The sequence below is a fragment of the Atta cephalotes genome (genome assembly GCF_000143395.1).
Source record: "Atta cephalotes unplaced genomic scaffold scaffold00072, whole genome shotgun sequence".
NCBI classification, from domain to species: Eukaryota; Metazoa; Arthropoda; class Insecta; order Hymenoptera; family Formicidae; genus Atta; species Atta cephalotes.
In genome coordinates, this window is record NW_012130136.1 from 921,691 (window position 1) to 933,453 (window position 11,763).

The 11,763-nt window shown below is 31.3% G+C and overlaps 2 protein-coding genes across 2 annotated transcripts in view; both read right to left on the bottom strand.

Moving 5' to 3' along the window:
• LOC105624094 (centromere-associated protein E-like) overlaps positions 1-2,126 on the bottom strand; it is a 49,506-nt gene extending 47,380 nt beyond the window's left edge. Inside the window, exon 1 of the mRNA XM_012205454.1 lies at positions 2,080-2,126. Coding sequence (XP_012060844.1) covers positions 2,080-2,126 — 47 coding nt within the window. The remainder of the gene's footprint in view (positions 1-2,079) is intronic.
• A 1,848-nt stretch (positions 2,127-3,974) lies between these two features.
• LOC105624085 (odorant receptor 13a-like) lies at positions 3,975-9,324 on the bottom strand. Its single transcript, XM_012205445.1, has 7 exons — positions 9,169-9,324; positions 8,012-8,320; positions 6,621-6,904; positions 5,684-5,783; positions 5,516-5,620; positions 4,906-5,055; positions 3,975-4,031 (listed from the first exon to the last, which is right to left on the bottom strand). Exons 1-7 carry the CDS (start codon positions 9,322-9,324, stop codon positions 3,975-3,977), a joined length of 1,161 nt encoding a protein of 386 aa, XP_012060835.1.
• Positions 9,325-11,763: the final 2,439 nt, after the last annotated feature.

Genomic DNA, 11,763 nt, shown 5'->3' on the forward strand with positions numbered 1-11,763 from the left:
AAATAAATAATATATATATATATATATATATATATATATCTAGATAAAAATAAAATTCGAAACTTAAAACATTCCTTGCGTGATCACGTGTAATAGGCTTCGGCATACAAAATCATTCATTTCCTGCTACAAACGAATTTCGTGAGAGACACTCCATTTTACATCTTTAAATATACCCACGGTTGAAATTTAAATTCCGATTGCACTCGATTCATGCACATGTATGGAAGGATGGATTTAGAAAATTGCAAAACAACTTTTCGAGAAATTAAACTTATTAAAATTATTATTTACATCATTCGTGCATAGTTAGCCTTCTTTCGTAAAAGATAATTTAAGATTTGCGTGTAAATAAAGAACATTACGAAAATATTTAAGAATCAACTAAACCCTCAATTGTCTCGAAAGAAAGTATCTATAATTAACACTCCTAAATTATTCTAATGCAGCGCGACGAAGTACATCGGTGCAATGAATCATGCTTTAATTACGATTTGTAGCGTGAATAAACGCGCAATAACTCGCGACAGAAATCTTCGTAGAAGGTCCTCAAGTTCTCGACGCTCAATTACTTTCGTCTGCGCTTCCGGTGACTTCGCTTCGGTCGCCTTTACCGCTCGCGGACGAGCTCACGCGCTCATCTTTTTGCCGCGACTAGTAAGCTAAGTATAGAAACGAGTTCATAAGTGTTTGCACCGACTGAGGCCGTGCACCAGTACATAAATTGAGAATTCGAAGATATAAAAATTTCTTGATGCAGAAATCGAATTTTATAATCTCAAGAGCTTGATATCTAAATTGTTCAAAGAGCCTATCATATCTATATTTTTTTTATTAAAGATTTTATAATGAAAAGTGAGATTATGAAATGAGAAAATCTGGAAAAAAACATTTAAATGTTTCAATCCTCTTGTGTCTCACTTTCTATCTTAATTTACAATTCTCCGAAGAGTCTGAAGCGTAAAACAAATTGAGAGTTATTTTTCAAAGTGCAATCATAAACCTTGACCTTCACTAGATATTAGATAAAAACTGGGATAAAGTCTTAGCATTACTTTGGTATTCCTATTATTCGAATAACTTAATTTTTTCGTTTTAGTTTATTATGCATTATTGTTATAATAATTTGTACCAATGGTGATGCTTGAAAATAGTTGTTAATCTTCACCTTCTTAAAACATTATGTATCAACCGTTATGTGCAAATGCAAGAAATGCAAGAAAAGAGTAATGAAAAAAATAGTAAGCCTTGACCCACATTGGTATACTTTGAACTTTGTAAAAACATAAAAGAAGAGAATACACGATTTGTTTTGCTGTATTTAATTTTAAACATATATGTTTGCGTTTTTTTCTGTTATTAAATACATTTGCAAAGAAATAATCCAATTATCCGATATTATCAACATATTAAACTATTACGTTGAAATTAATTTATTTACAAAATAGGAATACATCTTTTATTATTTTTTTTTAATCGATTAACCAAAGAGACTTAATATATAATTTCAATGTAAACCAAATCGAAGTATTTTCAGTTTCAATACGTAGCTCAAGATATATCTCTTCTAGAAACTATGTCGATATTATATCTGTGATTATTTTGTTATTCTTTTATTCACACTTATTTTTTTTTTAATTAAAAATAACTTCTAAAGTGACAATCTCATCTTGCATTTTAATCTTATTATTTATAGAAATACATATTATACAATAGAAATATAGAATACATTTTATATGAAAATATAACTGAAATAGAATATATTTTAAACAATAGAAATATAGAATATAAAGATAACATTTATTAGATATATTGTAATTATTCTCCAAATAATTTTAACTCTTGCACTTCCCAAGAAGAAAAGTCAATAAGAAAACCAAATGACTTATTTTGATTCTTAACAACAATAAATAATCAAATTTTGTAACAAAAAAATTATCATTTTGACTTTTATGATGTCAAAATAAAATTTTATTTTAACTTTGTCTTGATTTAGTCCCTTGAATTATTATTTAACGGGCGATTTACATATTTGTAAAAAGATAAAATATCTCATGAAAACAAAAGAAATGTACTCACCTAGCAGATACCGGTCTCACGCGCACAGCCACTTTGATGTTCGCCATATTATCATCTCGCGAATAACAATGTTGGCGTCATTCGGCTATCTACATTTTGCTAATGTTTTTCAATGACGAGGCACAGGTTTTCAAAGTCCAGGTCGTCACGGATGTGAAAAGTTAACGATAGAATGCACGGAAACGATCACTAATGCGATTCATCACATCCTTCGGAGATCGAATGCATCCGCTGACCTCCACAAATTTGGTAGCGCGAGCTGGCAGAGAGTGATCGAGACGAATGCGTGCACCGGTAGTATTGGGTGCACATGTTGCACTGCCGCGATGAAAATACCCTCGAGTCTCTCCCAAGACCATCCCGCTTCGTAGTTTACCCCACCAAGAGTGAGCGAGTGAACGAACGAGCGAGTTTAGTGAATACCTCGGTTGAACTCACTGTGTCATTTTGCCTGGATGTTATCCGATTCCTTGCCTCCGACGACATCAGTACGGAAAAGAGAGCATCACGAATTATGTGTACAAGGCGTTCCATAAAACGCCAGATGGTAAATATGATTAAGATTTGGAAAAAACGATTTTGGGCAACTTGCCACATCGAACTTGTAGAGTACAAAGGATTTGTAAATGTGAGAATTGAGAGATTTAAGTGCTTGCTGGAGCTGAGTGCTCAAGGATGTCAGAATTGAAGATCTATGTACTTAAGAGCTTAAGAATCTAAAAATATAAGGGCTTTAGAAACTTCGAAGCTAAGAGTTCAAAGATCTAGCACTCCAAAAGCACAAGCATACAAAGATCTAAAAATATGAAAATTTAGTAATGCTTTTCACCGTAGTGGGTTTGAACCAAACTGAATTGAATTAATAATGTTGCATGCTCTATTATTGCTAGAGTATATATATAATAATATATATATAAAATATATAATGCCAATCAATAGTAGCAATGTTATTAACTCAAGTTGATTCAAACTACAGTTGATTCTGCTACGGTCGAAAATGCCATAAGGAAACCTAACGAATTAAAAAAATTAAAATATCTAAAATAATCTGGAATCTTAATATCTAAGAATTTTGAAGATTTATTTATATATTTGTTGATTTATAAATTTAAGAATTAAAAGATCAAGATCTTTAAAAAATATAATATTGCAAGACTCTAAGAGAGGATGTATCTAATAGATCCTGTATTAGAGGCTAATTAATAATAATAGATATTATTGGAGTTTGATTTTCATTACAAAAAGAATTTTGCGTATAATATTCAAAATTGCTATTTTGACATAAGTAATGTATGCGCATGTTTAATTTTATTTAAATCTCCTATTGTGGAACAAGCCGCGACTTACGAATCGCCCTGTAATTTAGCAAATAGAACTCGACGGAACGAGCAAAGACAAATTGCTGCTGTTGCGGTATCGTTGATTATATTACCCTCCTTCCCCTTCGTACAACGAGGGCATAGTCACTGGCATGTCTCGGTGTTTAACGGAGTTACTGGGTTACCGTGTTGCACGGTGGTGACGACCGCGACTTAACGCGAGTCTATCGGTGGGGAATTAATCAGAAAGTCAGAGGGTAATTTACTGTGCCTGTGTTCGCCCGCGAGGGAGGGAACGTTTCTCAATATTTAACAGAGAGCACGTACAGTCATTAAGAACCTCTCTCGGGTCATCGCGGCTCATTCCCTTTATATGTGTATTCCATTTCATCACGCATGATCTTCATCTCGATTTCTTTGAAGTACTTCATTTGTCTTTTATGATATTTTAAGAGTGCGCTGACTTTCAGTCGAGATCCCTCTTTGATCCACGTATGATATTTTCGGGCTAGCAGATCGATTAGCATATTCTCTGTGAGATAGAGCTAGCGCTACGATTGTTAGTGCTGCTGATCCTTACTCTTCACTCGCGGTCTTCAGAATCATTATATAGGAGAAAGATGTACTGAGAACCTGCAATATATATCATTTATCATGTTGTATATCGTAATGTAATTTAAACATTACTATAAATTAACTCTTCGTCCATAATTCTGTAATATATGATAATTCTGTAATATATAATTTTGCATCTTTCATTAGTAACCTGAATTTTGAACTTACAAATTTTTATATTATTCCAGACGATATAGAATTCTGAAAAAATTTTTACATACTGCGGAAAGAATGATTTTGTTAAAGTACTTAAAAATTCAACTAAATACTGATCTAAAAATAGATTTGTTGAACCATCAAAATAATTATATAGGAATCTAAAGCATAATGAACAATGCTGTAAAAAGCATTTTGACATTCTAGCAATCAGTTTTAGTATTTTTCGTAATATTTTGATGGTCCAACAAAAATATTTTTAGATATGTATGTAGCTAAATTTTTAGATATTTCAGCAATATCCTTTCTGTGAAAACTTTAACAATGTGAATTTTTATTATCAAATTAAATTTTATTTTATTAATTTTTGTAATATAAATTTAAATTTATCTATTACAACTCATTAGAATTTATAATAAAAAAACTGATTGTGCTTTCAAAATCTCACATTACCGGCGGCGAAAAGTTAAGAACTAATTGAAATTTTTTATTTATTTATTAGAAAATATTAAATATTTTTTAAATACTTTTTAAATAAAATTTTTGTATAAAATCTAAAATATATTTACATATATACATTTGATATTGTTCTTTGTAAAATTTTGATGCAAAGAAGATCGTTCGTTAATATCAACAAATATTTTAACATACACGAGATAATTATAATGTAATTAAGTCTTGGAGTATATTGCCTAAAATTAAATTTAGTTATTGTTTGACACAATAATCTACTCACTTGAGAGAAACTTTCGAGAGACATGCTGTAGAACTTCGCGGCGGTGATCCTGGAAGGAACTTTCGACCGCATCATCACGATCTGCAGACTCCGACCGAAAGTGCCGCCGATCCAGTAGCTACAGTAAGCCGACTTGCTCACGGCATCGCTCTGGTTCGTTACAAGCGTTGGCCGTAAATTAATTACAGGCGATTGTGAGCTCAACGAACTATGTACTAATGAAGATACATGCGTTGGTAATCAGTCGATACGATTAACGTACATTCAGTCTTCCATCGCTCGTTAAAATTTGTGCAATTGCGATCTGATACGTTATCTAATAATTTATGTCGAACAAAAATTTACGTATATAATGACGTAATTATAATGTGAACTGATAATAAGATGCATAAATTTTGCGGAAAAGGATTACAATTTTGCGCCATGATGCTAATTTAATTTAAATTTTATACTGACTTAGCAAAAAATAGCAGACATTGTAATAACCAATTTACAATCCAAATAAATCGATTATTATTATAAAGAAAATTAATTTAAATATTTATTTACTTATCGAGCTTACAGTTTTTGATTTGATCAAATAACATGTAATTAGATATAGAATACTCGCCTCGTCTATTAACGCGTGTCCGCTGAAACTGAACATGAAAAGCTCCAGGATGGCGGAGTTCAAAAACATCGAATATTTCATCAACCGTGCCTTATTTTTCATCATCTAGAATAACATTTTGCAATATGATATTTTTAATTATAATGCGTTTTTAGCAAGCGAACGCACCGAAGTAATTTGAAATCCCGCGAAGCAAACCAAACCGGTACTGATAACGAATTGTCCTAACGCTAAGATGTTTATGATTCTTTCGAGCGCATCCGCGAAACTGAAGCAAAGAAAGCAAAGAACGATGGCAAGAATTGCATTACTGTATTTACGTATAAATACAGTAAATTTACAGGATTGTCATGACAAAACTGAAAATTAGGGAAATGTCAGGAAAATTAAAAATGACCAAGGAAATCAGAGAAAAATCAAATAAAATATTCTGGAAAATTTAAATTCTTGCCTTTAAAGAAGTTTTATATGCGTACATCACATCTATGCAATTTAGAAATATGCAAGAAGTGTTGGCAACATTAATGATAATTTACATTGTTAAATTGCTCTTTTAACAAAATATTCGATGGTTTCTAAAAAAAAAGACGAAAATACAAAAAAATTAAAAATTATTGAAAATATCAGGGAAAATCATAAAATTTTATCTAGAAATCAGAGAAAAATTATGGAATTTTAGAATGAAGAATTTGTGATAATCCTGAATTATACCGATAAGATGGTTTTTCTAAATAGTCTAAAAATTTAGCTCGAGATACAAATCTGAAAATAATTTTGTTGAATCATCGAAATAATTATATAAAAATGTTAAAACTTTTTGCTGCATTAATTGCTCGGTGCTTAAGATTCCTACGTAATTATTTTCAGATCTATATCTAAATTTTTAGATATTTCAGCAAAACTGTTATTTGTGTATTACAGACAAATTTTTAATATATTTATCCAAAGATGCGTTTTATAGTGTAATTTTATAAGTTTAATGATCAATTATTACTGTTCAAATAATTTTACATTTTATTAAAAAATTATTTCAAAAATTGTTTCTTCTCATATTTTAATATCAAATCAACCTTTTATACTTAATACAGGTAATATAAATACTCACATAATAGCATTTTGATGATCTTTAATGCAGTTTGCCATTGCTCTGTCAGCATTGGGATCATTGCTATTCATTGCTTCCAGCCTCTTTCGTAGCACCGCGAATTTCGCTGATCCATGTGTTATCGCGACAAAATTGAAACTGGTCGCGCCGACTATCGTGCCACCTCCAAAAAAACCACCCATTACATTGAAAACATAGATACATTCGTAGACGGGTGTGACCGATTGATTAACGAAGAAATATCCACGGAAGGGAAATATCTTCTCTCTTCCAAAAACATATGCCTAGTCAAGCAAATAATATTTAGGACAATTAATCGCTCTTTATAGTTAATTAATTATTTTCTTATTGTTTGTGTAAGGATTATGTTTCAATCGAGAATAAAAAACAAGATAATTGATAATAATTATAGTTAATTGCGAAGTTTGTGATGACCTTGCTTTTTAGATTATATTATTCAGTATTGATTATTATTGTGTTGTCTCGTATTTCTCTCTCCTCGGCTGAAATTAATTTTCTATAATTGTTAATAATTTATTAACAATTTAATTACCTGTGTATCGGGAAAATAAATATGGCGAAAGGATTAACATCTATGTAATGTACGCGTACGTGTGCAGGTGTTTTCGAAAGGCTCGTAAAGCGAAACGACCATCGGAAAACAATTTCCCGTGTAAAGGTACTACCGACGCATTTGTGAAGCGATAATAAACAATTTCGGGAGAACGGTACCTTACAAAAAGAGAAAAAAATGGAATTTCGAAAAGCTACAAATGTCAGCGTTAATCATCGTGCAATTTGCGTTGCCCTGTCGCACGTGTTGCATATGTCAATCTATCACCGTCGTTTCACAAAACATGAAATGGACATCTGCAAAAGTTTTTCTCGTTTGAGAACGTTTGTTTTATAAATGTCTTGCAGTTACAATTTATCGTTAAACATCGTTTTATTAAGAAAATAGGCAGTTAGATTTAAAGAAACTTCCGCAGTTAATTAGTCCACAGGTACAATTTAATAACGGAGTCAATTAAAAAGTTATAGAGAGAGAAGTACGAAGTTTTGAAGCAATAAGCTGGAATTCTCGGGAAGATTTTAAGTTTTACATCAAAAGATATTCTAATGCCACTTCATATTTAATTCAAAATAGATCTTTTATTATCATAAAATTGAAAATTTGTAACTCTACGAAGAGTAAGAACCTCGAAAATATCATATTAAATTTTCAACATTGAAAATAAAAGATATATGAACAAAAATTTTTTCAATTGTGCGAATTGAATCTTAAGAAAAATTACTTTTAAATTCAAAAGTAGACTTTCTTACAATCTTTGTGTATTTTTGAGACAATCTATGTATGTTACAATAGAAATACTAAATATGTGTGTACATACCTCTAAAATTGGTATGCATGAGAAGGTAGTTACGGTTACAATTACCATAATTATAAAGCATTTTGCGAGTCGAAATGCAAAAAGGCACTTCTCCTTTAGAACGACTCTATCTTCATAAGATGAACAAGTCCAATCCTTTCTCATAATCTCGACCACATATAGCATATCTTTTTGAGAGGCCGTGTAGATAATGAGACGTAATGTGGCGAGATAAAGTGCGGAGCCCGTTAAAGCGCATGCTGTCAGTTCGTCCAAATCATTAAAATTGTTAACTATATCGGCCGTCACGCTGATACACATTGAGATGAGCTGTATGTTGCAAATGACGTTGAATTATTCAAAAAATAGATCTAAAGTGTTTATATTAATTATATGAGAGAATTCAATGATAATCTATTTATTAATTGAAAAAAGTTTACGAGAGAAAAGATCAAAAATGTATAACATTTGTGCTCATAAAGCACTTTTAATACATCATAGATAGCTTAAAAAATGATTCATTGAAGTTCTTTTTCATCATATTATAAGTTATATTATATAAAACTAATGAATTTTCAGTGAAATGAGTTAGTTTTATATAACATATGGAAAATATATATATACTGGAAAAAAATTATATTAAAATACAAAAAATGATATTGAAACATTATTTTAATGAAAATGATCTTGATCCACAATAACAGTACTAATGAAATACTAATGAAAATAATAAAATTTTTAAAATAAGAGCATAACGTATTTATCAATTAATATTGTTATCATATATAAATTAATAAAATTTAATAAATATTAAAATAAAATGTTTTTTATTAAAATACTGTTGATATAATATCATTTTTTTCAGTATATAATTAGTGCAGAATCCTTTACTTGTAAAGGTTAAAATATTTAATTACTAATTAATAAAAGTAAATCTCTTTTCTTTATCTTAAAATTTTGTTGCGTCTAATTAAACCTCTTTCGGCAATTGGTCTTTAATTGCAAATTTTGATAGATAAATTTAAATGGTCTGTAAAAAATACAACATTTAGAATAGTAAAATTCATTGTTAAAAAAAAATTAAATTTACTCTGTTTTTCGAAGACCTCTATTGCTGATGGAAGAGTTAAAATTCATATTGCTAGTAAAGAGTTAAGCAAGATATTAATTTTGCATACTACGAAAAAGAACCAGAGCACATGACAAGTCTTGAACACTTCCGCGCTAGTTGAATGGTCTCTCTTCAAAGGCCAAAAGGAGACGAATTTGGCAGCTATCATGATGGGCTTGATTAATTCGTTGTATTCTTTATCAGCGTATATTTGATGTTCCATATCTTCGCTTCCGTTATCAATATGACTCGACGATGCGATCGCGACTCGTGACTTTTTGCGATTGCGGAAAAGCCGGAAGTCCGTCACCGTTCGCTCACCGGCGAGAGATCTATATGCCAATCTCGAAAGTGCCAATCTTTTCTTTCCCTCTATTCTCATGATTCGATCGCACGAATGACGAGATAACAACCGGATATCGTTCTCGTAGGTGGCATAATGCCCGAAGTTCGAAACTCTCCACTAATGGGCGGGGCAAACTTCTCGCGTGCATAGATGTCGACCTGTTTCCCTTTCGATGGGAAAAGAAAAATGCATTGTCATCTCTTAATGAAATTACGCGAATCTTTGACAATTTGTTATTTATTATAAAAAATCAGATGATTCTATTTCTCCATCATTTTCATGTATTTTTATAATTGATTAATATCATTCATATGATAACTTTAATGTTGATTTATGTATGGTTAAGAATTATTTTAGATTCTACGCCAGTGACTTGGGGGAGTAACATGTAGTTACGAATATTCTATGTAATCATGGTAAGCGTGTAGGAAGTAAGAAGGTAATAGTTGAGAACAAGTAGTTCTATCTTTGTAAGTGATTTTCGATTTTATTACAGGGAAATTTTACGCTAGAAAGAGGGCTATCTGCGTCATTGAATGTTTCGTACTTTGCGTTAAAAATAAATGGAATAGTGAAGGAGAAGGAAAATTACATAAGAATACTTTTACTAACAAGTAAGGTATGTAAAGAATATATTGGATATAATAGATTTTTGAAAATAAAATATATTTCTTTTGTGCATAACTTTGATAATTATGCATAAATACATATGGATTTATTGGCTATTTATACGATCGAAGTTTCTACCGAGTAATAAATATGCATCTATTCAATGTGACGATATTATTGCATAAATGTATAAACTATATAAATTTATAGATGCGTCTATTTGCACAATAATGCCAGAAATAACAAAGATAACTTTTCAATTATATCCTTGTTTACGCATTATTTATGTTTTGTTATAATTTTGTCTTTACTTTTCAGTACCATGTATTTTTGTAATATTAAAGTAGTTTGATTTATACGAGATGAATCAATAATATAACTATATGGGGAGTAATTCCTTTTTACAAAAATAAGTTTAGAATAAACTTTTTTTTTGTTTGAAGTTTTATTTCCGAGAATCTAATTTATGGAAATTGTATTCAGTATTACGTGTCTTCAATGAAGATTTTGAAAAGATACAAACTTGTAGTGTAAACATTACATTCACTTTATGAATAGCAAAATTTAAAAAAATGACAAATATTGGGTTGTCCGGAAATGGATTGGGTTGTTCGTACCGATTTTTGGTAAATGGCATAAGGACAGGTCTGAATATATCAGAACAATTGAAAACAAATGACATACATATTGTAAAAGATGGTACTTCAGGCATACTTGGAAAAAAATTTGGTTGCGATACGTTAATTTTTGTCAGTTTTATACGCCTTTGAATATGGAAGAAAACAAAGTGCATTTAATGCTTTTCTTTTACCGGAAAGGCAAAAATGCCACACAAACGACAAACAAGATATGCACTGTTCATGGCGAAGGTGCTGTAGCTGAAAGAACTGTGCGAAAGTGGTTTGCTAGGTTTAAAGCTGGTAATTTCTTGAAGATCAAGAACGCCCGGATAGGCCTTCCATCACAGATGAAGATCAGATTAAAACACTGATCGAGAATAATCCACGTTATACGTAAATTAGCAGAAATGTTGAATATGTCAAAATTCATCATACACGAGCATTTTGTGAAGCTACATAAACTGTTTTGATGTATGGGTTCCCCACGATTTAAGAGAAAAATCTGATGGATCACATTTCTATTTGCGACTCGCTCTATAAACGCAACGAGGAAACACCATTTTTGAAGCAAGTAATGACGGGGGATAAAAAATGAATCATTTACAATAATAATGTTGAACGAAAAAGATCTTGGGGAAAGCGGAATGAACCATCTTTAGCCACCCCAAAAGCTGGTCTTCATCCAAAGAAAGTCATGCTCTGTGTCTGGTGAGATTGGAAAGGGATCCTGTATTATGAGCTTTTACCAAACAACGAGACGATAAATTCAGAAAAGTATTGTTCCCAATTAGACGAATTGAAGACAGCAATTGAACAAAAACGTCCAGAAATAGCGAATCGGAAGGGCATCGTGTTTCATCAGGACAATGCGCGCCCTCATATGTCTTTAATAACTCGACAAAAGTTGTTGGAGCTCGATTGGGGTCGGGGATCTACCCCATCCACCATATTCACCAGACCTCGCGCTTTCTGTTTTTCACCTATTTCGATCATTACAAAATTCCCTTAATGGAAAAGAAAAAGTTTTTCGCTGAAAAACCTAAGAGATTCTGGAAGGACGGAATTTTACAAGTTGCCTGAAAGATGG